At 56.4% G+C, this 26,785-nt stretch overlaps 4 protein-coding genes across 8 annotated transcripts; 2 read left to right on the forward strand and 2 right to left on the reverse strand.

Moving 5' to 3' along the window:
* Positions 1 to 2,347: 2,347 nt before the first annotated feature.
* LOC311163878 (SLAM family member 8-like) lies at positions 2,348 to 5,502 on the reverse strand. 2 transcript variants are annotated; one of them, XM_084223027.1, is made up of 4 exons: positions 5,295 to 5,502; positions 4,617 to 4,937; positions 3,549 to 3,651; positions 2,348 to 2,650 (listed from the first exon to the last, which is right to left on the reverse strand). In XM_084223027.1, exons 1-4 carry the CDS (start codon positions 5,362 to 5,364, stop codon positions 2,380 to 2,382), a joined length of 765 nt encoding a protein of 254 aa, XP_084079153.1. In that variant the 5' UTR covers positions 5,365 to 5,502; the 3' UTR covers positions 2,348 to 2,379. The 2 variants fall into 2 exon arrangements, with proteins under 2 accessions (XP_084079153.1, XP_084079154.1); XM_084223028.1 differs by having other exon boundaries at positions 2,424 to 2,650; positions 3,549 to 3,803.
* Positions 5,503 to 7,580: 2,078 nt separating this feature from the next.
* Positions 7,581 to 10,422, reverse strand: LOC311163797 (uncharacterized protein). The gene is made up of 5 exons (XM_084222926.1): positions 10,289 to 10,422; positions 9,663 to 9,992; positions 8,889 to 9,230; positions 8,131 to 8,250; positions 7,581 to 7,993 (listed from the first exon to the last, which is right to left on the reverse strand). The coding sequence occupies exons 1-5, from the start codon at positions 10,359 to 10,361 to the stop codon at positions 7,989 to 7,991; spliced, it is 870 nt and encodes a 289-aa protein (XP_084079052.1). The 5' UTR covers positions 10,362 to 10,422; the 3' UTR covers positions 7,581 to 7,988.
* Positions 10,423 to 11,716: 1,294 nt separating this feature from the next.
* Positions 11,717 to 18,309, forward strand: LOC311163979 (SLAM family member 9-like). 4 transcript variants are annotated; one of them, XR_014616831.1, is made up of 9 exons: positions 11,717 to 11,816; positions 13,366 to 13,659; positions 13,731 to 14,000; positions 14,550 to 14,657; positions 15,045 to 15,098; positions 16,030 to 16,088; positions 16,698 to 16,781; positions 17,116 to 17,915; positions 17,948 to 18,309. XR_014616831.1 is itself a non-coding variant. In XM_084223200.1 (8 exons), exons 1-8 carry the CDS (start codon positions 11,729 to 11,731, stop codon positions 17,167 to 17,169), a joined length of 1,011 nt encoding a protein of 336 aa, XP_084079326.1. In that variant the 5' UTR covers positions 11,717 to 11,728; the 3' UTR covers positions 17,170 to 18,309. The 4 variants fall into 4 exon arrangements, 3 of the variants coding, with proteins under 3 accessions (XP_084079326.1, XP_084079327.1, XP_084079328.1); XM_084223200.1 differs by having other exon boundaries at positions 17,116 to 18,309; XM_084223201.1 differs by having other exon boundaries at positions 15,054 to 15,098; positions 17,116 to 18,309.
* Positions 18,310 to 20,134: 1,825 nt separating this feature from the next.
* On the forward strand, positions 20,135 to 26,692 carry LOC311163807 (uncharacterized protein; the record flags this gene model as incomplete). Its single annotated transcript, XM_084222935.1, has 5 exons — positions 20,135 to 20,189; positions 21,248 to 21,469; positions 22,354 to 22,455; positions 23,312 to 24,728; positions 25,361 to 26,692. The coding sequence occupies 4 exons, from the start codon at positions 20,135 to 20,137 to the stop codon at positions 23,464 to 23,466; spliced, it is 534 nt and encodes a 177-aa protein (XP_084079061.1). The 3' UTR covers positions 23,467 to 24,728; positions 25,361 to 26,692.
* Positions 26,693 to 26,785: the final 93 nt, after the last annotated feature.

Here is a 26,785-nt window from a genome sequence, read left to right on the forward strand (position 1 = left end):
AAAATCGGGGGGGAACCGTACGTACCCCAAAGGGCCGCGAGGGTGAGGAGCAGCCGGAGCCAGGCCCCCGCGCCCATCCCGGATCACGGAGCCGCCGCCGCCCCGGGGCTCAGAGCAGGTGCTGGCAGGAAGATCTGCGCCCTCAGGGCTCTCATTTCCTGTTTTGGGGCCGATTGACTCGAACCTGTGACTTTTATCTCCTTCAGTCGGAAATTATTCAAAGCGCGGGGCCGCGCTCCGTGCCCCAGAAATGCCAAAAAGCTGAAGAGAGCAGAAAATCCGTTCGGTTTTTCCGCCAGAACTCCATCGTCCTGCCGAGGGGTCCTCAGACTGCTCTGGAAAAAGAGGGAAGATCCAGTTTTGGAGGAATTTCCTGGATTTTTCCAGCTCTGGAGAGGTGGAAGCCTCAAAGCGATCCCGCCGAAGGACGTGGGTGGCTCCTCGGAGCATCCCAAAATCTGCTCCACCCCCCCGGGGTGGGACCGCCCAGACAGGTGAGAAAAGCCCAAATTTCCCGGGAATATCCCAGCCTGGAGCTCCACGGGATCCACAGGAGGAGAAGGAGAACGAAGGGAGGTCCCCAAAACTCACCTGGGAGAAGCCAAATCCTTGTTCTGGGTGGGTTTGGGTGGATTTGGGATCCCCTGGGGATGGGGAGGGTCCTTCCTGGGGGAAGGGGTGGGAAAGGCCGGAAAAAACCCAGTCGTGGATCTGCTGCTGGAAAATCCTGGCTGGTTTTGGTGGAGGAGCTTCGAAATCCGAGGGGTTTTGCCTTTTTCTCCAAATTTCGCCGCTTTTCCCAATTTTCGGGGCGTGGATGGCGCGGGAATTCCAGGATCCCCGAGGCTGGAGAGGAGCTCCGGGATCCAGCAATCCAAGATCCCACCCTGCTGTTCCTTGGACCCCTCCAGGGATGAAAATTCCGGGATTTTCACCCAAACCCAGCCCCGGGGCTGGATCACATCCCGCCGCTCTCCAGGGAAGCCGAGCTCAGTTTTCCACCAGGTTTTGCTGCCGGGAAATGATTTTTGAATGGCCAAAAAAACCCAAAGCCGCCCAAAAAAACCCCACCGGGAACCTCCGGCGAGGCTCCTCCTTCCTTGCTCAGAAAGCACCTGATAGGTAAAAACCCAAAGCCCTCATTTCTCAAAAATCAGACTTTTACCAAAAAACACAGATGGGGAATGGCAGGATGAAATAATCCAGGAAAAGCAGCAGTGGTTCTCCTGGAAACTTCTGGAATGGGAGCTTGGCAGGATTTGGGGGTGGCAAAGTCGTTGGCTTGGGGGTGTTTGGGGCTATTTTGGGATTTTTGGGGTTTTTTGGGGTGTTTTTAGAGGCACAAATCCCACCTGGAATTCCCACGGCCAGGCTGGATTTCTCCATGGATTTCAACCCCCAGGTCCCAAAAGGAAAATTTTCACCCTGGGAATGGTTCAGAAAAGCCAAAAAATCCCCCCAAAAAACCAATTTTCCCCACCTGGGCTTGGCTGGCATCGGGCAGGAAAAAAATTAATGAAGTGAAATCATCCAGAGAGAAATTCCTCTTGGGAAGCATTTTGGGGAACAAAGAACCAAAAATGGCTGGAAAAAAAATCTCTTTTAAATGGAAATAATGATCCTAAATCCTTTCCTCTCCCCATCAACTCACCCTGGAATTTTCTGGCTGGAATCTCCCCCGAGATCCAGCAGCAGGATCAATAATTATCAATTTCCTGAGGGTTTTTGGACACCCTGGATTTTATAAGTGGAATAAAAGCTCGAGATCTCCACAAGGGAATGGACCAAGACCCCAAAAAGTTATTTCCAAGGGGGAGAAATCACTGGGAAAATCAACTTTGGTGTTAAAATCCCCATCCAGGGTGCAGGAATTGCCCCAGGCCGCTCCTCAGGCGGGGCTGGAATTTCTCTGAATTTTCCAAGGACGTTCCCGTTGACCCTTGGATGATTCCAAGGAATCTTTGCCCAAAGTGGAACCTTTTGGGATTTATGGAGGTGAAATCCCCGATTTTCCCCTTTTTTGGGCTGGGTTGGTGGAGCTGGAATTGTCCCAAACTTTTCCAGGGGTTTTTTTTGGAGGCTGAGGGATCATCTCCGTCATTCCCGAGATTTCCTCCCACCCCGCTGGATCCGTGTCCCTCCGGAGCCAGACCCTCCTCTGGGGGACAAAGGAAGGGATTTTGTCCCCAAAAAGGGGCTGGGAGGGGAAACATCTCCAATCCCTGAGCCCTGGGATGTCCCAGCCCAGGGAAAAATCCAGAAAATCCCGAAATGTTGTGTTCAGAGCGGAATTTAATGTGTGTAGAAACATTTGGGAAACCCAAACCCCATCCCAACCAAAGGAGGATCCCCCAAACCCCAGGGAGCCCCGGGAAGGGCTCAGACCGGGTCTCCCCGCAGGTTTTGGGGTGATTTTGGGGGGGATTTCCGGATTAACGCTCCCGGTGACGCCGCTCCCGAATCTGCCGCCGTTTTCCCGCCCGGAGGATTTCGGGATCCCGGTCCGGGCGTTGGTGCCGCGGTGCTGGAAGGTGCCCAGGTGCCCCAGGTGCCCCTCGGGGGGCTCAGGGCGCGGTGAGCAGGAGGAAGAGGAGGACGAAGGCCAGCAGGGCGCCGGGCGCGGCGCAGGCGGCGCTCGAGGAGGATTCGCCTGGAGGCAGAGCCGGGAGCTCCAGGACGGTCCCCAAATCCCCCCAAACCCACGGCAGGAGGGAAAAGGGATCCCCCACCCCCGGGACCCACCTCGGGACTGGGATCTGCTGCCAGGGATCATTTTGGACCCCCCCGACCCCTCCCGGACGGATTTTTGGGGTTCAGGGACCCCCCAATACCCCATGGGGTCATTTTGGGGGTTCAGGGACCTCCGGAGCCCCTCTGGGCTCGGTTTGGGGTTCAGGGATCCTCCGACACCACAGTGGAGTCAATTTTGGGGTGGAATCTGAAATCAGGACAGAGGAACGGCCTCGAGCTGTGCCAAGGGAGGCTCAGGGTGGGAAATTTGGGGAAATTCCTCCTGGAAAAGGGGAAAAGGCCTTGGAAGGGGCTCAGGGAGGTTTGGGGTGTCCATCCCTGGAGGTGTCCGAGGAAATCCCCCTGGATGAGCAGGTGAGCTCAGCCCCAGGGAGGTTTGGGGTGTCCAACCCTGGAGGTGTCCGAGGAACCCCAGGAGATCCCCTGGATGACCTGGAGGGGTCAGCCCCACACTGGACAGGGTCAGCCCCAGGGAGCTTTGGGGTGTCCATCCCTGGGGGGGTCCAAGGAACCCCAGGAGATCCCCCTGGACGACCCCACGGGGTCATTCCCAGGAAGGTTTGGGGTGTCCATGCCTGGATGTGCTCGAGGAACCCCTGGAGACCCCCTGGACGACCCCACGGGCTCAGCCCCACCTTGCACCGATGACCTCGGAGCTCCTTCCCAGCCCCGACCGTTCTGTGGGGTCGCTCTGGCAGCCCCCAGATCCCCCCCAAACCCCCCTGGGGCCATCCCACGGCCCATCCCATCCCATCCCATCCCATCCCATCCCAGCCCATCCCTGCCCATTTCCACACCTGTCCAGCTGCAGGGCCGCCGGAAGGTCAGCGAGGCGTTGCTGGAGGACGCGGCGTTGCTGACCCTGCAGACGTAGGTCTCCGCCGCGGGGGCCATGGACACCTGCAGGACGGGGCCCGGCCTCACCTGCGGCTGCTGGGGCGGGATCCACTCGTAGGTGACCCCCTGGAGCGCCACCCAGCAGCGCAGGGTGGTGTTGCACACCCGGGGGTCGCCGTGGGTGGTGGCCGTCACGCTGGGCTTGGGGACCAGCTCTGCAGGAGAGGGCGGGGGGCACAAAGGGTCCATGGGGTGTGGGACAGTGCCAAGGGGGGCACAAAGTGTCCATGGGGTGTGGGACAGGGCCCAGGGGGGCACAAAGGGTCCATGGGGTGTGGGACAGTGCCCAGGGTGGCACAAAGTGCCCAGGATGGCACAATGTCCCCCTGGAGCTCTGGGACAGTGCCCAGGATGGCACGATGTCCCCACGAGGCTCTTGGACAACCCCAGGGTCTCACAATGTCCCTGTGGAGCTCTGGGACAATCCCCAGGACGTCACAAGGTCCCCAACACCCCCGTGGAGCTCTGGGACAATGTCCCCACGAGGTTCCTGGACAAGCAGGAACTCACAAAGTCCCCGTGGGGCTCTGGGACAACCCCCAGGACCTCACAAGATCCCCAACACCCCCATGGGGCTCTGGGACAATCCCCAGGATGTCACAAGGTCCCCACCCCGCCGTGGGGCTCTGGGACAATCCCCAGGATGTCACAATGTCCCCACCCCGCCGTGGGGCTGTGGGGCAGTTCCCCAGGATGTCCCAATGTCCCCACCCCGCCGTGGGGCTGTGGGGCCATCCCCAGGATGTCCCAATGTCCCCACCCCGCCGTGGGGCAGTTCCCCAGGATGTCCCAATGTCCCCACCCCGCCGTGGGGCAGTTCCCCAGGATGTCCCAATGTCCCCACCCCGCCGTGGGGCAGTTCCCCAGGATGTCCCAATGTCCCCACCCCGCCGTGGGGCTGTGGGGCCATCCCCAGGATGTCCCAATGTCCCCACCCCCCCGTGGGGCAGTTCCCGCCCCACACTCACCGTAGACCCTCAGCAGGACGCTCTGGACGCTCTCCCTGCCCGCCTCATCCTCCAGGTACCGCAGGAACTCGCCGCCGTCCCCCAGGCGCAGGGGGCTCAGCCGCAGGGCGCCGCCGGCCAGCAGCTGCAGGCGGCCCCGGAATTGGGTCTGGGGGTAGCTGGGCTGCTCCCCCCGCCTCTGGCTGGCGATCCTCAGCTGGTTCCCCCAGCGCCAGTGGAGTTGGGAGTACCCTGAGGGGTCCTGGGGGCTTTGGGGGTTCAGAAGCGCCGCCCCACCCACGGCTCCGGTCACCTCCGAGGGCGGGGGGTCTCGTGCCCGGGCTGCCAAGAAATTGGGGGTGGTGGGGGTGGGCTGCTCGTCCTCGCCCAGGCCTCACCCCGCTCGGAAATCCAGGCGCGTTCAGGACGGAAATGAACATTAAAAATAGAATTCAACCCCGCTGCCCTTCTGGAGCCCCTCGCTTGAAGAGGGGCAGGAGCAGCGTTTCGAATTTTCCCGCCCCAAATTCCTCAGGGGTCAAATTTCCCCCTCACTTCCGTTTTTGGGGACTCATGTGGGGACAGCCCGTCACCCCCCGGGCGTGGTGGCACCTTGTGGGGACAGGGTGGGCTCACCCCACGGTCCCCAGCTGTCCCCAAAGCCGTGTGCCCACCCCAGACCCTCATCCAACCCCGTACCTGGCGCGGCGAGGAGGAGGAAGAGGAGGAAGAGGAGGAGGAGGAGGTTCAGCGCCAGCCCTGGCGCCATTTTGTCACCAACGTCGCCTCACCCAGGGTGGGACAGGGCCAAACCCAGGGTGGGACCCCTCAGGGTGGGACCCCTCAGGGTGGGACCCCCTCAGGGGGCGGCTGCTCCCCAAGGACCCCAAAACCGGGGCTGGGGGGTTCTGGAGGCTGGCGGAGAAACCGCCTGATCAGAGGTTCCTCTTCCGGACCCAAAGCCACAACGCGTGGTGACACCCTTGTGACATGTGACAGAAACAGCCCTTGGGACTGACAGGGACACAGCGCCCCATGGATCCCCCAAATCCCCATGGAGTGACCCCAAAGCCCCTCAAATCCCCTCCACAACACACCCAGACTCCCCAAAACCCCTCAAATCACCCTAAAATCTACCCAGACTCCCCAAAATGCCTCAAAATTCCCCAAATCCATCCAGGACCCCCCCCACTGTCCCCATGGCCAGTGGGACACTGACCCCAAGGGTCACATCCCCCTCACTGTGGGGGACCAGAGTGACCCCAAAGCCCGGGGACAGCTAGGGGGGATTTGGGATCTGATCCAGGAGGAATTTGGGATCTGATCCAGGGGGGATTTGGGATCTGATCCAGGGGGGATTTGGGATCTGATCCAGGGGGGATTTGGGATCTGATCCTGGGGGGATTTGGGATCTGATCCAGGGGGGATTTGGGATCTGATCCTGGAGGGATTTGGGATCTGATCCAGGGGGGATTTGGGATCTGATCCAGGGGGGATTTGGGATCTGATCCAGGGGGGATTTGGGATCTGATCCTGGGGGGATTTGGGATCTGATCCTGGGGGGATTTGGGATCTGATCCTGGAGGGATTTGGGATCTGATCCCAGGGAATGGGGCAGGACAGGAGGGAACGGCCTCGAGCTGTACCAGGGTGGAAATTCGGGATGATTTTTCCATGGAAAAAGGGCTGGGACGCGTCGGGAGGGGCTCAGGGGGGGCTGGATCCCCATCCCGGGATGCATCCGAGGAGTCCCTGGACATTCCACCGGCTGACCCCGGCTGACCCCGGCTGACCCCGGATGGCCACGCCGGCTCGGTCCCCGCTCCGTCCCGGGATCCCCCCGCCCCAGCCCCCGCCCCAGCCCCGCGGGATTTCCGGGGGTCGCCGCTCCGGACCCCGCCGAGGAGGGGCTGCGATTCCCGCCCGGGTCCTCCCCGCCCGGCCACACTCGCCGCCTTTGTCGCCGCTCCCCGCGGCCACCGCCACCCCCGCCGTCCCCGGGCTGGGGACAAACGGCCCTCGGCGTCTTCCCACGGGCGGGGGGCGGCCAACAAAGGGACCCCGCGGCCCCCGCTGCGCCCTGACCCACTTGGGGCCGGCCCGGGGCTGTCCCCGTCCCGCTCCGGGGTCACCGCCGAGAGAGGAGAGACGGGAACGGCGATTGGCGGGCGGCAAATTAACCCCGACATGCAAATGAGGGTGATTAGGATAAATGACAGCGCCCCGCCGGAGGCGTCCCCGCCTGTCCTTCGGGATGCGGAGGGGCTGGAGCTGCTCCAGGGGGGATTTCAGGGAAAATTCTCTTCCTAGGGGGAGTTTTGCGATGGATTTTAGCGAAAATTCTGGATTTTGGGGTGGCTTGGACGGTCCTTTCCAAGCGGGATTTTCCCTGATTCCACGAGATGTCACCCCGGCATTCCCAGCGCCTTTTCCAAAGGGTTTCCCGCCCTTTTCACCAATCCGGAGCTTTTCCCACCCAATCCCGCTCCCACCTGTCCGTCACCACCGACTGCCACGAGCAGAGGAAGCGTTTGGATCACCCCACAAGGCCGGGAAAAACCGGGAATGCCGCAATTCCCGAAATCCCCTCCTGGTGGATGATCCCTATTAACGCCCGGTTAATGATCCCAATTAACGCCCCAGAAGCGACCGCGAGGATTTTTGGGATGAGGGAGAGGAGGCGCCGGCCCTTTCAATCCCAATCCCGAGGAAAATCCCGATCCCGGGGTCACCTCCCCCACTCCATCCCCAACAAAATTCCAGCTCAGAATTCCAATTCCCCCCCAAAATTCCCGCTCCCTCCCTGTGCCCGAGGCTCTAATTAGCCGGTGAATTAAACAACCTCATTATGCAGCTCAGCTGTATTTGTAACACGAAAAATGTTAATAAAAAAGGATTCCCAAATTTCCAAACCCTAAAAAACCCCCACAGAATTCCCACCCCGCCCATCCCGCCTGCCCAACCCCAAATCCATCCCTTCCGGAGCTTTCCATCCCTTCTGGAGCTTTCCATCCCTTCTGGAGCTTTCCATCCCTTCTGGAGCTTTCCATCCCTTCTGGAGTTTTCCATCCCTTCTAGAGCTTTCCATCCCTTCCGGAGTTTTCCATCCCTTCCGGAGTTTTCCATCCCTTCTGGAGCGTTCCATCCCTTCTGGAGTTTTCCATCCCTTCCGGAGTTTTCCATCCCTTCTGGAGTTTTCCATCCCTTCCGGAGTTTTCCATCCCCAAATCTCCGCCCCGAGGCGCAGCCGGGGGTTGAATCTTGGGGGGAAAACCCCGAATTTCCGGATATTTCTGTCCCACGGCTCCCAGCGGCCGCTGCAGCTCCCGGAGCAGAATTCCAGCGGGACGGGAATCAGCGGCCGGCAGGATTTGGGAAGCGTCTGTAACCCCGTTATCCTGCAAGGAAACGGGCGGGATTTGGGGCATTTTGGGGGTTTTTTACTCCAAAACTCCCAGATTTGGGGGTTCCAGCGGTCGGTTTGGGGTCAGACCCCCCCAGATTTGGGATCCTGCCCCCAGCATTCCGGACAAACCTTCCCGGGAATTCTTCCTCATCTCCATCCGCCAGCAGCAGCAGCTCACGAGGAGCAGGGCCAGCCCCTCGGCCAGGGCCACGGCCAGCGGCCTCCAGTGGCTGAAACTCTCAGAAATTTCTGGAAAAGAATCCCAGAGTCCTGGAACCAGGCTGGGATTTGGGGTCCCTTCCCACCCAAACCATCCCAGGATTCCTGGAATCTCTAAAATTGTATTTTTGCCTTATATTGAATAAAAATAATAAGTAATTATAGATTGGAGGCATCAAAATACCTCTATGTTTTATATGTAAACAATTACGGCTTTAAAAATAATAATAAATAGGTATAAATAATAATAAGACTTATTATATCTACAGATAAGTACATATTTTATATAAAATACATGTACATTTTCTACAGATGAATGTCCATTTTTTACAGATAAATAAGTGGGCTATATGAGAAAATAACTATGAGTCTTATGCATAAAAAAGTGTTTTATATGTATAAAAATATCTGCTTTATGTATACATTATATGTGTAAGTATATCTTTTATATACAAATGGATTTAAATATATAAGTATAGATTTTACATAGAATACATACAAAACTTACATATATTGCATACAAAAATTAAACTAGAAATTATATATTTTATGTCTATATACACGTTTTTTACCCGATATTTCCCAAAGTTCCCACGATTTCCCCCATTTCTGTCCCCTAACACCCGCCCTGCTCAGCCCCGGGATCCCCGGACCCGCGGGAAGCTCACCTGGGCAGGTGAGGCGGGCGCGGGCCGCGCTCCAGCCCGCGGGGGTGCTGACGTTGCAGAGGCAGATTTGGGGTTCGGCGCCCTCGGGGACCCTCCGGATCAGCTGGGAGGGGACCCAGGGGATCTGCACCGGGATCTCCTCCAGGATCCCCCCCGGGCTCTCCCCCGTGCTCTCCCCCGGGCTCTGCCCCGGGATCCGCTCCCGGCTCTCCCCCGGGGGATCCCCGGTGCAGCCCCAGCTGTAGGAGACGTTCCCGGGGCTGGAGCAGAGCAGCGCCAGGCGGCACCAGCCCCGACCCCGCTGCAGGAGTTGGGATTTCAGCTGCGGCTGCGGGACGGGCTCTGCGGGGACAGCGGGGTGAGAGGGGACAGGGGGACAGGGACAGGGGGACAGGGGGACAGGGGACAGGGACAGGGGACACAGGGACAGGGGACACAGGGGGACACAGGGACAGGGGGACAGGGACAGGGGGACAGGGACAGGGGGACACAAGGACAGGGGGACAGGGACAGGGGACACAGGGGGACACAGGGACAGGGGGACAGGGGGGCACAGGACAGGGGACACAGGGGGACACAGGGACAGGGGGACAGGGGGGCACAGGACAGGGGGACAGGGACAGGGGGGCACAGGACAGGGGGACAGGGACAGGGGGCACAGGGACAGGAGGACAGGGACAGGGGGACAGGGACAGGGACAGGGGGGCACAGGGACAGGGGGACAGGGGGACACAGGGACAGAGGGACAGGGGACACAGGGACCCAGCTGCTCACCCCACACGGACACTCGGAAGCACCGGGATGAAATCGCTCCCAAGGTCCCGAACTCGGCCCAATAGACCCCGTTATCCTCTCTGTGAACCGGGGAGATGCACAGGGAGAGGTTTTCCCGCTGGAATTTCGCTCTCCCGTGGAATCGACCTCTGACATAGGAGACACTTCCATCCCTGGGGGCTGTCAGGATCAGCAGCCGCGTTCCTGAATCAAATTCCACTTTCCAGTAGATCTCTGCCCAGATCTCTGGGGGTTCCTCCGGCGCCAGGCACAGCGATCCTCCCGCGGTCACAGCGCGGGGCGCTGCCGCATTTTGGCATTCCGAGAATCCTAAACCAGAGTCGGGGAAGTCGCGACTTTCAGCCAAACTCCGCGCCCCAAACTCTACCCGGGAAAGGGAACCGGCCCCTTGTCACGGCCCGGCCCGGCTCGGCTCTGCCTGGGCAGGGGGGGCTGAGAGAAGCGAGGAGAATCCCCCCAAACCCGCAGCCCGCCCCTCTCCATCCCCCCGAGCCCCTCTCGCCGCTCCGGCTGTTCCCCAATTCCCGCATTCCCCGCAATTCCCCAATTCCCCGCAATTCCCGAACTGCCGCAGCCCCCCGGCCCCCCCCGCGCCCCCTCCTCACCTCGGCTCCCGGCCAGGCCCAGCAGCAGCGCCAGCAGCGCGGGGGGACAGCGGCGACCCCCGGGCGGGGACATCTGGGAGCGGAGCGGGGACCCCTCGGGGCTGCGAGAGCCCGGCGGGGACTTCCTCTGCTCCGGCCCCTGCGGCTCCTTCCTCCTCCTCCTCCTCCTCCTCCTCCTCTCCTCCTCCTCCTCCTCCTCTCCTCCTCCTCCTCCTCCTCTCCTCCTCCTCCTCCTCCTCCTCCTCTCCTCCTCCTCCTCCTCCTCCTCCTCCTCCTCCTCCTCCTCTCCTCCTCCTCCTCCTCCTCCTCCTCCTCCTGCTGCCGCGGGGGGGTCGGGTCGCGCTGTCACCCCCGGCCACCCCTGTGGCCCAGGGACGGGGACGGGGACGCGCCGGGGCTGCGGCGCTCTCAGCCCCGCGGCTCGGGGGGATTAATTTGAGCTGTCCCGGCGGGGCGCGGGGCTCGGGGGGGTTTTGCTTTCCCTTTGCAGCGAGCGCCGGCGACACTTGGGGACATCGCGATGGCTCCGCTGTCCCCAGCTCGGGCACGGCAGCAGCAGCACCGGGGGCTTTGGGGAGGAATAGCCGACCCCAAAATGCACTTTCCAACCCCAGAATGCACTTTCCAACCCCAAAATCCTCCCTGTTCCAACCCCAAAATCCTCCCTGTTCCAACCCCAAAATCCTTCCAATTCCAACCCCAAAATCCTCCCTGTTCCAACCCCAAAATCCTTCCAATTCCAACCCCAAAATCCTCCCCGTTCCAACCCCAAATCCTCCCCGTTCCAACCCCAAAATCCTCCTCATTCTCACCCCAAATCCTCCTCGTTCCCACCCCAACTCCCCTTTCCAGCCCCAAAACGTTGTCCTCAAGGTCCCTTCCACCCCAAACCAGTCTGGGTCAGCAGCTCCCAGTTCCTTACTGGGGTAGAGGAACCAGGGTGTTTTTTTAGGATTTTTAATCCATTTTTTAGAACATTTTTGAACACTTTTAGAACCTTTTTCAATCTGCTCCGGCTCACTTCCCCCTCACCCCAGAATTTCACCACGACCATCTGCGTGTGGCCGTCCCAGAATAATCAGGACCGGAGAAGCGCTGTTTCTGTTTCCCAAATTTTCATTTCCCACTTTTGGGGGTGGTTTTGGGGGGGACAGGGGGAGCTGGAGCTGCCCCATTACGGCCAAGCCCCACGCAGCACCTGAGCCACTTGTTCCAGGTGACGCTCGGGGTCCACCGACACCTTTCCACGGGAAACAGAGGGGTTTATGAGCCCCCCAAATTTCCATCTGGGGTGTGAATTGTCCCCCCTTGCTGCTGGGGGTTTGTTCCTTTCATGGAAACCACATGAAAAATGACCCCGCCCTCCACGCAGGCGCTGGAAACCCACAGGGCCCCTTCCTCTTCCTCTTCCTTTTTGTGCAGCTGCATTTTAGGGTGCTGATGCCCCCAAATCCTCTCTGCTTCTGGACATCCATGGACGCGTTTTGGATCCCTCTCCTCCTCACCCTCCTGCTCCTCCACCAAACCGGTGAGTGCCGGGTGCTCCTCGTCCCCTGGGGAGGAGATTTTGGGGTGGTTTGGGGGTTTTTGGGGTCGAGGGGTGGGTGGGAGCACCAGAGCAGCTCCACGGGGTGGATTTGGGTCCAATGTTGGGATCCAGGGCTGGCGTGGAGCTCCTGCTGCCATGGAAACCTGCTGCTGGAGGGCTGGGGTCCATCTCTGTGTCCATCTCTGTGTCCATCTCTGTGTCCATCTGTCTGTCCATCTCTGTGTCCATCTCTGTGTCCATTTCTGTGTCCACCTCTGTGTCCATCTCTGGTGTCCATTTCTGTGTCCATCTCTGTGTCCATCTCTCTGTCCACCTCTGTGTCCATCTCTGTGTCCATCTCTCTGTCCATCTCTCTGTCCATCTCTGTGTCCATCTCTGTGTCCATCTCTGTGTCCACCTCTGGTGTCCATCTTTGTGTCCACCTCTGTGTCCATCTCTCTGTCCACCTCTGGTGTCCATCTCTGCTCCAGATGTTCTCCAGACATCCTGCTCTGCCTCCAGCTCCTGCTCCTCCCCACGTTGCCTCCTGGTTTTTGGAGGTCTCATCCTGCGTTGTTTTCTGGCTGAAAAAAGAGGGAAATTGGGCAAGGTTCAGCCCTTCCCCACTCTGGGGGTGTTTATCATGTGAAACATCCCATGACTCCGTTATTTCTGTCACTTTATCTTCCCCTGCAGCTTTTTCCGTGTCCTCTGTCCATGTCCCAGGGGTGGCTGAGGCTGAGGGAGGCAGAAATTCCGAGCCCGAGCTCGGGGCTGGGCCAGGATCAGTTCCCTGTTAGGAAAACTGGGAAGAAGAACTGCATTCCCAGTATAAATGGGGTGAGGTGGTGAACTGGGAATGGGAAGTTGTGAAAATAACAAAACCAACTCCTTCCTCCTTGAACTGGGGAGCCGAGTCCTGGAGGGTCACTGGAGGGCAGGGCTGGGACCAGAGGGGTCCTGGAGCTTGGCCTGGGCTGCATCCAAAGGGGTGTGGGAGGGTTCTCATCTCTGGAGGGTGAGATCCCACCTGGAATGGGGAGATCCCACCTGGAGTGGGGAGATCCCACCTGGAGTGGGGAGACCCCACCTGGAATGGGGAGACCCCACCAGGTCTGGTGTCCCCAGCACAGGAAGGTCACGGAGCTGTCACAGCCAGCCCACAGTTCCAAGTTCCCTGCCCTGTGTGCTCAGCCTGGAGCAGCCGTGCTGGAGCTGCCCCTGGCAGTGCCCAGGGCCAGGCTGTCCCCAAATCCTCGTTCCCCTTTCCCTCTCAGGTCCCCTCTGGGCTCTGTCCTTGGCACGAGGCTCAGGGGGCTCAGCCTGGGGGTGGCCTCGTGCTCTTCCTTGGCCCAGGGACCCTTCCATGAGCCCCCCATGAGCCCTCAAACACCCCCAGCCATGATGGGCTTCTTCCTCTGGGTTCAGCAATTTCATCCCACCTTGATCCCACCCTGATCCCAGCTTTTCATCCCAACTTCCTTTCCCCTTTTCATCCCACCTCCATCCCACCCCCATCTCACTTTCTCTCCCCATTTTCTCTCCCCAGCGAGCGCCAGTGACCCCAAGGAGGTGTTCGGGGTCCTGGGCGGGTCCGTGACCTTCCACACCCGCAACATGGACAAAAATCCAGCATTCTGGAGTTTTGGGAATGAAGTCATAGTGTCTGTGGCATTTGAGGATCCTCCTCGACCCTTATTTTCAGAAAACAAATTCAAAGCCCGTTTTGCCGTCTCTGAGGGCGGCCGCACGCTCAGAATCTCTGAGCTGAGGATGGAGGATGCCGGGACCTACTCCGTAAAAATTGACGGAAAAACATCCACCTTCACCCTGCGGGTGCTCAGTAGGTGCTGTCAGTGCTGTTTGGGGGGTTTCACACTAAAACAGAGGTTTGTGACACCCCGCTGTCCCCAGGGGAGCTGGCAGAGCCCACGGTGACCTGCGAGGCCCAGAACTGCTCGGACGGGAGCTGCAGCTCCTCCCTGCGCTGCTCCGTGCCCGGTGACGGATTTGGGGACGTCTCCTACACCTGGAGGGGGCAGGATCGGACGTGGGACGGCAGCTCCGTGGTGCTGCTGGTGAACGAAACATCCCCGGATGAGCCGGGGCCGCTGACGTGCACGGCACGGAACCGCGTCAGCAGCAGGAGTGTCACTGTCACCAGCCCCGGGGCGCTCTGCGCAGGTGAGAGCCGGGGACAGGCGGGGAAAGGTGGGGGGGATGATCCCGATCCCCTGGGAGCAGGAAAAGCTGGGATTTGGGGCTGGGATGGGCTGATCCTGATCCCCTGGGAGCAGGAAAAGCTGGGATTTGGGGCTGGGATGGACTGATCCCCTGAGAGCAGGACAAGCTGGGATTTGGGGTTGGGATGGGCTGATCCCCATCCCCTGAGAAACACCACGGGAGGGTTGGGGTTGGGATGGGAATGTTGGGGTTGGGATGGGCTGATCCCACTCCTCTGAGAGCCATGGGAAGGTTGGATTTGGGGTTGCGATGGGCTGATCCTGCTTTCTGTGAGGGCCATGGAAAGGTGGAGGGAAAGGCGGGATGGACTGATCCCGATCCCCTGAGAAAAGCGGGAAGTTTGGGGTTGGGATGGGGTGATCCCGATCCCCTGAGAGCCATGGGAACATTGGGATTTGAGGATGGGATGGGATTTGGGGATGGGTTGGGATGGGATTTGGGGATGGGTTGGGATGGGATGGGATCTTCTGCATCGTCTCCCTTTTCCAGGTACCCACTCCAGCAGCCAGGTTGAGCTTGGGGGCGGGTTCTGGATCATAATTGGGATTTTTATCCTGCTTCCATTGGCTGTCCTCGTGCTCCTCTTGATATACAAAGGTGAGCGTGGAAAAACATCCCTGGAGTCCTGGGGAGCAGGAGGTGGGACCTGGGAGGGGGATGGAGCCACAATGGGGCAGATTTGGGGCAGATTTGGGGTCGATTGGAATGGATTTGGGGTGGATTTGGGGCAGATTTGAAATAGATTTGGGACAGATTTGAAGTGGATTTGGGACAGATTTGAAGTGGATTTGGGGCAGATTTGAAATGGATTTGGGACAGATTTGAAGTGGATTTGGGGCAGATTTGGGGCTGATTTGGGATGGATTGTGGTGGATTTAGGGCAGATTTGGGGCAGATTTGAGGTGGATTTGGGGTGGATTGGGGTGGATTGGGGTGGATTTGAAGTGGATTTGGGGCAGATTTGGGGTTCTGATTCTGTTGCAGCTTCCCCAGGCCGGAGGAAATTCTGGTTCTCCCAGTCCAAGCCTGCGGACACAGGTGGGATTTTGGGGCAGTTCCCTGCCCCTTTTCCTGCTGGGAATGGCCAGGGAATTGCATTTAGGATCAGGGAACCATCCCCGGTGCCGTGGTTTGGGGTCAGAGCTGAAGGACCCCGACCCCTCTGTCCTGGTGGGGAGAGGGAGGGGCTGATCCCGGGGGATGATCCCAGATTCCTGAAATCCCATTTCCCCCCATTTCTGCTGGAAAACTTCATCCCAGACCCCCAGGGGGGAGCTGGGAGCGCAGCCGTGGGATCAGGAGAAAAAAGAGGGAATTCGGGGAAAGAGAAAAGCTGGCAAGAGACATTTGGGGGGGAAAGCCAGGAATTCCACTCGGGGACTCAGGGTCAGCCCAGCCAAGAATTCCAGAATCCCCGAGGCTGGAAAATCCCTCCAGGACCAGATCCAAGCTGTGCCCCATCCCCACGTGCTCACCCAGACCAACACCCAGGAATTGCAGAGGGAAATTTATCCCAAAATGGGATTTTAAAGGATTTAAATCCCCCTTTCCCCCTCTGCTTCATGAGTGACGAGGGGACCACATGAGGGACAAACAAACGGATTTTGTCCTCCAAAGAGCAGCCAGGAATTTGGGATTTCAACCAAAAAAGGGCAGATTTTCCCTGTCCTTGGTGCTGGAAGTTCCTCCCAGCACCAGGGAGGGTGGGACCAGGGGCAATTCCCACCTCAGCAGCTCTGAGGGGCTTCGGGGTGGAGGGTGGACCCAAGCCTGGACTCCCGAGGTTGGGATTCCCTCATTCCCTGCATCCCAAACCCCCAAACCCCCAAATCCCCAAATCCCCAAATCCCCAAATTCCCAAACCCCCAAATCCCCAAATCCCCAAATCCCCAAATTCCCAAATCCCCAAATCCCCAAATCCCCAAATCCCCAAATCCCCAAATTACCAAATTCTGCCTTTTTTCCCCAGCTGTGGGGGCCATAAATGATTACACGACCGTGTACGCCGAGGTGGGCCACAGCCAGCAGGTGGGTCTGGGGTTGGGGACATCCCGGGGACACCATGGGGACACTGTGGGGACACTGTGGGGACACTATAGGGACACCCAGGGGACACCCCGGGGACAGCGGGACAGTCCTCGGCTCCTTTAGGGAATTCCAGCCGGAAGTGCCACAGCTGGAGGTGGCAGGGGACACCCCGGGGACACTGTGGGGACACCCTGGGGACACCCTGGGGACACCTTGGGGACACCCCGGGGACAGCGGGACAGTCCTCGGCTCCTTTTGGGAATTCCAGCCGGAGGTGCCCCAGGGGCGCCCGAACTTGCCCAAAATTCCACGCCCAGCCCCAAAATCCCGGGTTTGGAGGGATCCCAGAGAAACGGGGATTTGGGGTCGGGAGGGAGCTTAAAATGGTCCCGTTTCATGGGGGGGACCCCTCCCACTGTCCCTGGGCCATGGGGGGGACCCTTCCCACTGTCCCCCACTGTCCCTGGGCGCTCCAGCCGGGCCTCGGGGTGGGGACACCCCTCCAGAGGTGGCTCTTTGAGGGGTCTCTGCGTTTGGGGTCTTTAAAAATTGTTAAAATGGTTTAAAATATTTTTTTAGATTTTAAAACTTTAACCTCCTTTCCCCCAGCCCGTCCCTGAGGGACCTAAAGCCAAACCCGCCGAGAGGGGACCCGCCACCACCGTTTATTCCCTGGTCAAGCGTCCGGAGCCGGTGAGCTGGGACCCCCGGAGCTGGGGAGGGGATCCCCGGGCTGGGGATGGGACCCCCGGGCTGGGGATGGAACCCCCGAGGTGGGGATGGGACCCCCGAGGTGGGGATGGCACCCCCGGAGCTGGGGATGGGACCCCCGGGCTGGGGATGGGACCCCCGGGCTGGGGATGGGAGCCCCGAGGTGGGGATGGGAGCCCCGAGGTGGGGATGGGAGCCCCGAGGTGGGGATGGGACCCCCGGGCTGGGACGGGCACTGAGGGTCCCAGAGCCTGGAACCAGACCCCGGATCATCCCCCCGACCCCAGAGCGAGCCCGTGTCCGTCTGTCCTTGCAGGTGGACGGCGGGAAGGCAGGAAGCGCCGCCACGGCCGGCCTGGAGCTGGTCTAGAAGGAGCCGCTTTGAAGAAAAGGATTTAAAAAGATTTAAAGCACCTGGAGCCTGTTTTAGGGGCATAAAACCAGCTTTAAAAAACGTGAAACCGGTTTAAAAACCCAGAAATTTATTTAAAGATGTATTTTGGTGAGTCTGGACCTAGTTTCCAAAAAACAGAAATTTATTAATGATGTATATAGGTGAGCCTGGAGCCAGTTTAAAAAACCAGAAATTTATTTAAAGGTGTATTTTGGTGAGTCTGGAGCCAGTTTAAAAAACCAGAAATTTATTAATGATGTATATAGGTGATCCTGGAGCTAGTTTAAAAAATCAGAAACTTATTTAAAGATGTATATAGGTGAGCCTGGACCTAGTTTAAAAAACCAGAAGTGATTTAAAGATTTATATAGGTGAGTCTGGACCTAGTTTAAAAAACCAGAAGTGGTTTAGAAGAAGCTGAAGCTGCTGTAAGGGGACCTGGAACTGGTTCAGAAGGATCTGGAACTGGTTCAGAAGGATCTGGAACTGGTTCAGAAGGATCTGGAACTGGTTTAAAGCGTCTCCACTGCCCGGACAGACAGACGGACACCACGAGGTGACTCTGGAACAGCCCCAGCATCCCCCGAGATCCTGCCCCGGCCCCGGATCTCAGGGATCTCCCCCTCACGGAATCTCTCCTTCCCCCCCACCTCTGCTGCCTCAGTTTCCCTCTCTGTGGGGTTTGGGGGGTTTTTGGGAATTTTCTCCGTGGTTTTGGAGGGGTTTTTGGGAATTTTCTCTGTGGTTTTGGCAGCCCCGGGGGGTTTGGGCTCCTTTTCCCACCTCTCCCCCCGGGATCCGGCCCCAAACTCTCCCGGGTGGAGGAGGCTCTTCCGGAGGGTTTTCCATGGAATTCGGGAATTCCTGACCTTGGGAATCCCTCCAGGACAGCCCGGGGCCGGTCCTGGTCCCTCAGGGGATTCTTTGGGGGTTCTTTGGGGTCGTGCAGGGAGGGCTCCAGACCAGCCCCTTTTGGGGTGGAAAATGAATTTTTAACATTGCCTCAGCGAACCTTCGGGAACGGTGTTGGTTTGTTTCTTTGTTTCTTTGTTTCTTTGTTTATTTCTGGTCAGTGATTACTTTTGTAAATTACTTTTTTTCTAAACTATTTAAAAAAGTTTTTTCTGATGCATTTTGAGTCGTGTGAAAACTTCAGGGCTGAACAAGCACCAAAAATAACCCCGGGAAGTCAGAGCAGGACGAGGAGCTCGCGCGGTTTCGGCACCTGCTCCCTCTGCCCGCCTCCGGAACTTTCTACATTTCACAGCACCCACCCCCCAAAAAAAACCCTTCAGCCCCACCAATCCCTGCAGGCCGGGGTTTGGGATCGGGGATTTGGGATCTGGGATTATCTGGGATTTGGGATTATCTGGGATTTGGGATTATCTGTGATTTGGGATCTGGGATCTGGATTTGGGATCTGGGATCTGGGATTTAGTATTATCTGGGATCTGGGATTATCTGGGATTATCTGGGATCTGGGATTATCTGGGATTTGGGATCTGGGTTTTGGGGTGGATCTGAGGGAAAATGGGACACAGAGAGCAACTCTGGGGTGTTTGGGATCTGGGTTTGGATTTTGGGTGAGGGATTTGGGCTGCGAGCTGTGGGATGGAAAAATAATTCCCATGGGGTGGAGAGATGATCCACGGGGTGGAGAGATGAATCCGTGGGGAGGAGAAATGAATCCATGGGGTGGAGAGATGATCTGTGGGGTGGAGAGATGGATCCATGGGGTGGAGAGATGGATCCATGGGGAGGAGAAAGAATTCCATGGGGTGGAGAAATGAACCCATGGGATTTCTCCAGGGAATGGAGAGACAATCCTACGGGATGGAAAAATAATTCCATGGGGGAAGGGATGATCCATGGGGTGGACAAACGAATCCATGGGGTGGAAAAATTATTCCATGGGGCAGAGAGATGAATCCATGGGGTGGAGAGATGAATCCATGGGGAGGAGAAAGAATTCCATGGGGCGGAGAAATGAACCCATGGGATTTCTCCAGGGAATGGAGAAATGATTCTGTGGGATGGAAAAATAATTCCATGGGGTGAAGCGATGATCCACGGGATGGAGAGATGAATCCATGGGGTGGAGAGATGGATCCATGGGGAGGAGAAATGATCCATGGGGAGATGATCCATGGGGTTGAGAGATGATCTGTGGGGAGGAGAGATGAATCCATGGGGAGATGATCCATGGGGTGGAGAGATGATCCATGGGGTGGGCAGATGGATCCATGGGGTGGGCAGATGGATCCATGGGGTGGGCAGACGGATCCATGGGGTGGGCAGATGGATCCATGGGGTGGGCAGACGGATCCATGGGGAGGAGAGATGGATCCATGGGGTGGGCAGATGGATCCATGGGGAGGAGGGATGGATCCATGGGGTGGAGAGATGGATCCATGGGGAGGAGAAATGATCCATGGGGAGATGATCCATGGGGTTGAGAGATGATCTGTGGGGAGGAGAGATGAATCCATGGGGAGATGATCCATGGGGTGGGCAGACGGATCCATGGAGTGGGCAGATGGATCCATGGGGAGGAGAGATGGATCCATGGGGTGGGCAGATGGATCCATGGGGAGATGGATCCATGGGGTGGGCAGATGGATCCATGGGGTGGGCAGATGGATCCATGGGGAGATGATCCATGGGGTGGGCAGATGGATCCATGGGGTGGGCAGATGGATCCATGGGTGGGCAGATGGATCCATAGGGAGGAGAGGTGGATCCATGGGGAGATGATCCATGGGGTGGGCAGACGGATCCATGGGGTGGGCAGATGGATCCATGGGGTGGAGAAAGGACCCCCGGGCTGGGTTTTGCCGTTCCTGCCCCGATTTTTGCCGTTCCTCCCCCGATTTCTCCACCTTTGCTCGCCAACCGCCGCTTCCTGCCCTGAAAGGGGAAGGAAGGGCCGGGGAGGGGCAGGATGGGCCCCAGGGGCTTCGGGGGGCTCTGCCTCGCCCTGCTCTGCTCTGGGGCCGGTGAGTGGGGCCGGGGGCTCGGGGTGCGGGGCTGGGGCGAGGATGAGGAGGATGAGGGAGAGGAAGGGGCTGAAGGCAGCTCAGGGAGGCCCTGAGGGCTTTTCCTGGGGTTAAGCTCAGGTTCGGGTTGAGCCTGGCTTTGCTGAGCCTGGTTTGTGTTCCCAGGAGGGTTTTGGGGTCTGCTGAGCTGTCCCACTCCCCAAATCCATCCCAACCCGCATCAGGAGGGGCTTTGGGGCCGTTTTGGGTCGGTTTTGTTGGTTTTCATCTCGGCAGGGCCACGAGTGGGACTCGGATGGTCCTGGGGGGTCCTCCCGCCTCACATCCCGCAATTCCACGCCCCACATGGGGACGTTTTGGGATATTTTGGGGTATTTTGGAATCCCCTGCTGGTGGCACGACCCCAAATCCTCCTGGGTTTTGGAGCAGCCTCGGCTCAGCCCCAGCCCCCATTTTCCACGGTGAAAACCCGACAGATTTGGGGTTTTTGCTGTCGGGGGCGAGGTGTGAGCCCCACAGGATGTGGGGCCGCTGCTCTGCTCGAGCTCGGCCCCCTCGGAGAGCTGCGGGACCTCTTGAGACGGAAAAATCCCCCAGATCATCCAACCCAACCCCAGGCCATCCCAAAACCCCAAAATCCCAAAATCCCCGAAATCCCAAAGTCCCGCCCGGTGTCTGGAGTGCTTCCCAAACCCTCCTGGGGGTTTTGGGGTCGGGGTCATTCCCTGGGGAGCTGTTCCAGACCCCCAAAACCCTCTGGGGGCAGGGAATTTTCCAGATCTCCCCCCAAATCCCAAATCCTGGAACATCTCCGGCCGTTCCTGGGATCCCGTCCCCGCTCCCTCGGAATTCCCGGGGTTTCCTCCGTCTCCTCTTTCCCAAAATTTCCTTTTGGGGCCCTCCTGACCTTTCACCCTCTGGCGATGTCCCCAAACTCTGTCCCACGTCCCCTGAGGGGACACTGGGGGGGAGATTCCCGTTCCCGACGCCCGGATTTGGGGGAGAACGGACAAATCCCAAATCCCAAATGCCAAATCCCAAATCCCACAAATTCCCAGCCCTGGGCTTCCAGGAGGAGGAGCCGGGGAAGGGGGACGGGAACGGGGACGGGGACGTCACCGAGGAGCCCCCGGAGGGGACCCGGGAGCCCCTGGAGCCACCAGGACAGCCCAGCACGGCCCGCGGGGACGGGGACGCGGTGACAGCGGGGCCGAGGGCCACCACGAGCCCTCCCGGGAGCCGCGGGGACCTCGCGGGGACACCGGCGGGGAACCAGAGCCGTGAGTTCCGCGGGAGGGAGGGAGGGAGGGAGGTGGCACTGTCCCCAGGGAGGTGGCATTGTCCCCAGGGAGGTGGCACTGTCCCCAGGGAGGTGGCATTGTCCCCGCATTGTCCCCGGGGATTTGTCACCATCATGGGGAGGTGGCACTGTCCCCAGGGAGGTGGCACTGTCCCCAGGGGATTGTCACCATCCTGGGGAGGTGGCATTGTCACCATCGTGGGGAGGTGGCATTGTCCCCAGGGGATTGGCATTGTCCCCAGGGGATTGGCATTGTCCCCAGGGGATTGTCACCATCATGGGGATATGGCACTGTCCCCAGGGATTGTCACCATCGATGTGACATTGTCCCCAGGGAATTGTCACCATCATGGGGAGGTGGCACTGTCCCCAGGGAGGTGGCATTGTCCCCAGGGATTGTCACCATCATGGGGAGGTGGCATTGTCCCCAGGGGATTGGCACTGTCCCCAGGGGATTGTCACCATTGTGGGGATGTGACATTGTCCCCAGGGGATTGTCACCATCGTGGGGAGGTGGCATTGTCCCCAGGATTTGTCACCATCATGGGGACATTTCATTGCCCAACGGATTTGTCACCAGCATGGGGAGGTGGCACTGTCCCCAGTGATTTGTCACCATCGTGGGGACGTGTCATTGTCCCCAGTGATTTGTCACTGTCATGACGAGGTGACACCACCCCTGGAGGACCCGTCACCCTCTTGAGGGGTGTGTGCCACCCCCTCGGGACTTGTCACCCTCCTGGGGGAGGTGTCACCGCTCTGGGGGAGGTGTCACCGCTCTGGGGGAGGTGTCACCCTCCTGGGGGAGCTGCCACCCCCCCGGAAGGTCCCAAAGTGTCCCTCGGGTCCCCTCTGTCCCCACAGGAGCCGCCCCGGGGGTCCCAGCCCGGTACTGGTCCCCCGCCATCTTCGTGGTGCTGGCCCTGCTCGTGCTCTTCGTCACCTACCACAGGAGCAAGGACAAAGGTCAGAGCAGAACCCCAAAATCCGGGGGCCACGACCCCAAAATAACCAGAAATGCCCCAAAACTTCCAGACATCACAACCCCAAAAGATCCAGAAACCACAACCCCAAAATAATCAGAAATGCCCCAAAACTTCCAGAAATCACAACCCCAAAGCCTCCAGAGGCCACAACCCCAAAAGATCCAGAAATACCCCAAAAGATCCAGAAACCACAACCCCAAAATAATCAGAAATTCAGAAATGCCCCAAAAGATCCAGGGGCCACAACCCCAAAATAATCAGAAATGCCCCCAAAAAATCCAGAAATCGCAACCCCAAAACCTTCAGAGACCACGACCCCAAAATAATCAGAAATGCCCCCAAAAATCCAGAAGTTACAACCCCAAAATAATCAGAAATGCCCCAAAACCTCCAGAGACCACAACCCCAAAAGATCCAGAAGTTACAACCCCAAAATAATCCGAAATGCCCCAAAAGATCCAGAATTCCCCCCCAAACCCCCCAAAGTGCCCCAAAACATCCGTTTTTGGGGGATTCTGACCCCAAACCCCTCCCGCGGTCCCAGCTCAGGGCCGGGGGTTCCCCCGCTCAGATCTGGCTCCAAAACCCCCCAAATTCACCCCAAATTTCCCCCTGACCTCACATTTGGGGTCCCCTCTCCCTTCCCTTCTTTTTTGGGGGGTTTTGGGGGTTTTTTCCTTCAAATTTTTGGGGTTTTGGAGTTTTTTCCTTCAATTTTTTGGGGTTTTGGGGTTTTTTCCCCACTCCAAACCCAAACCCAAACCCGGCCGGTTTTGGGGTTTCCCTAAGGGGATTTGGGGTGGGAAATGGAGATTTTGGGTCTGTTCTGCTCACAGGGATCCGGGAGCGGGCCCCGAGCGGCAGCGACTCCTCGGGTGAGCACTGGGGAACTGGAGGAACTGGGAGCACTGGGATGCTTCGTTTTATTGGGGTGTTTGATTTTATTGGGGTGTTTGATTTTATTGGGGTGTTTTTTAATCGGGATATTTGATTTTAGTGGGGTGTTTTGATTTTACTGGGATATTTCCTTTTATATTTTATTTTTTGGGGGATTTTTTGTTGTATTGGGTTGGTTTTTTTAATCGGGTGTTTGTTTTTATTGGGATGTTTAATTTTTTCCTGGGATATTCAATTTTATTGGGACATTTTGATTCTACTGGGATATTTTCTTTTATATTTTATTTTTTTGGGATATTTCGTTGTATTGGAGTGGGTTTTTTATGGGGGGTTTATTTTTATTCAGATGTTTAATTTTTTTCTGGGATATTCAATTTTATTTTTTCTGGGATATACAATTTTATTTGTATATTTTGATTTCACTGGGATATTTTCTTTTATATATATATATTTTTAATTGGGGGTTTAATTTTATTGGGATATTTAATTTTTTCCGGGATATTCAATTTTATTTTTTCTGGGATATTCAATTTTATTGAGATGTTTTGATTTTACTGGGATATTTTATTTTATATTTTATTTTATTTTATTTTATTTTATTTTATTTTATTTTATTTGGGGTTTAATTTTACTGAGATGTTTTATTTTTTCTGGGATGTTTGTTTTTATTGGGATATTTATTTTTTTCCTGGGATATTCAATTTTATTGGGACGTTTTGATTTTACTGGGATATTTTCTTTTATATTTTATTTTATTTTATTTTATTTTATTTTATTTTATTTTATTTTATTTTATTTTATTTTATTTTTAATTGGGGGTTTAATTTTATTGAGATGTTTTATTTTTTCTGGGGTGTTTCATTTTATTGGGATATTTAATTTTTTTCTGGGGTATTCAATTTTACTGGGACATTTTGATTCTACTGGGATATTTTCTTTTATATTTTATTTTATTTTATTTTATTTTATTTTATTTTATTTTATATTTTATTTTATTTTATTTTATATTATTTTATTTTATTAATTGGGGGCTTAATTTTATTGAGATGTTTTATTTTTTCTGGGGTGTTCCATTTTATTGGGATATTTAATTTTTCCAGGATATTCGATTTTATTGGGACATTTAATTTTTTCCGGATATCCGATTTCATGGGGCTGTTTGGTTATCCCGTCCCTGGCGGTGCCCAGTCCCGGTTTGGGATGTGGGAATTTCCCTTCCCGAGGGATGGGGAGGATCCTGAGGCTCCTCCTGCCCATTCCCTGCAGATTTGGGAGCTCTGGTCCGCGAGCCCGCCCCAAAAATCCCGGAGCACGCCGAGACCCCCCCTGGACCGGCCGGAGCCGACCCAGCCCCCGGTATGCTGGGAAAGGGAAATTCCTGGGAAATGGGAAATTCCTGGGATAAAGGGGAAATTCCTGGGATAAAGGGACAATTCCTGGGAAAAGGGAAAATTCCTGGGGAAAAGGGGGAATTCCTGGGATAAAAGGGGAAATTCCTGGGAAAAGGGAATTCCTGGGAAAAAGGGACAATTCCTGGGAAAAGGGAAATTCCTGGGGAAAAGGGGAAATTCCTGGGAAAAGGGGAAATTCCTGGGAAATGGGAATTCCTGGGATAAAGGGAATTCCCGGGATACAGGGACAATTCCTGGGATAAAGGGGAAATTCCTGGGAAATGGGAAAATTCCTGGGAAATGGGAATTCCTGGAATAAAGGGAAAATTCCTGGGAAAAAGGGAAAATTCCTGGGAAAAGGGAAATTCCTGGGAAAAAGGGAAAATTCCTGGGAAAAAGGGAAATTCTTGGGATAAAGGAAAATTCCTGGGGAAAAGGGACAATTCCTGGGAAAAGGGAATTCCTGGGAAAAGGGAGAATTCCCGGGATAAAGGAACAATTCCTGGGATCAAGGGACAATTCCCGGGATCAAGGGACAATTCCTGGGCCAAAGGGACAATTCCAGCCTCTCCCAATTCCCAATTTTCCCCTCCCCAGCCGGACTCTCCCCCAGGAGGCTCCTGAGGGTCCCAGGGTGGCCCCAGGGGGTCCCAGGCCCCCGAGACCCCCGAGGCCCCCGCGGCGTCCCCTGCACCAGGAGCGGCACAAAAAGTGGGGTTTTACCCCAAAATCCGCGGGGTTTTACCCCAAAATCTGTGGGATTTTACCCCAAATTCCGCGGGATTTTACCCCAAAATCCGTGGGGCTTTACCCCAAAATCCGCGGGGTTTTACCCCAAAAATCCGTGGGGTTTTACCCCAAAATCTGTGGGATTTTACCCCAAAATCCACGGGGTTTTACCCCAAAATCCGCGGGATTTTACCCCAAAAATCCGCGGGGTTTTACCCCAAAATCCACGGGATTTTACCCCCAAAATCCGCGGGGTTTTACCCCAAAATCCACGGGATTTTACCCCAAAAATCCGCGGGATTTTACCCCAAAATCTGTGGGATTTTACCCCAAAATCCGCGGGGTTTTACCCAAAATCTGCGGGATTTCTCCGCCGGGACGCGCGGCCCCCTCTGACGTTTCCCCCGTTTGTTTTGGGGCGGTTCTGGGGGATTTGGGGCTGGGATGAGCACAGAAGGAGTTGGGCACTGACCCCAAACCCTCGGCCCCAAAAATCCCAAAATTTTGGCCCCAGAGATCCCAAAACTTTCGTGGCAAACACCCCAAATCCCTGGGCTCAGAAATCCCAAATCCATGACCCCACAGACCCCAAATCCCTGGCCCCAAATCCCTGGCCCCAAATCCCCCACATACTTGGCCCCATAGACCCCAAATCCTTCACCCCACAGACCCCAAATCCTTCACCCCACAGACCCCAAATCCTTGGCCCCACAGACCCCAAACTCTTTGCCCCCAAAATCCCAAATCCTTGACCTGTAGACCCCAAATCCTTCACCCCACAACCCCCAGATCCTTGGCCCCACAGCCCCCCAGCCGAAATAAATTTTAAAACAAAAAAAAGTCAAAACAGATTTATTTTATTAAAAAAACAAAATTGTACAATTTTAGTTCCTCTATGAAAAAAAAATAAAATAAAATAAAACAAAAAAAAGCCCAAAAAACAACCAAACACCAACGGAAAAAATTCCTACCGCTGCCAGAACGCTCCGACCCGCCGCGAAAATCCGGGAAAACCCCAAGCTTCTCTCTCTTTATATATTAAAAACCATTAATTTGACATTTTACAACTTTCTACACGCATGCACAGAAACCTCGGCTCTGCGGGAGAACAAAATCCAAACCCAACCCCGAAAAGGGAACCGAAGAAAGGGAATTTTCACCTCCCAAAATTCCCACATGGAATTCTGAACTCCCCACCCCTCCCTGGAAGATCCATCCGCTTTTTTTTGCTTTTTTTTCTTTTTTTTTTTTTTCAGGAAAATGCCCCAAAATGGGCTCCCAGCTGAAATTCCC

The sequence above is a fragment of the Fringilla coelebs genome (genome assembly GCF_963513975.1).
Source record: "Fringilla coelebs genome assembly, chromosome: 29".
Classification (NCBI taxonomy): domain Eukaryota; kingdom Metazoa; phylum Chordata; class Aves; order Passeriformes; family Fringillidae; genus Fringilla; species Fringilla coelebs.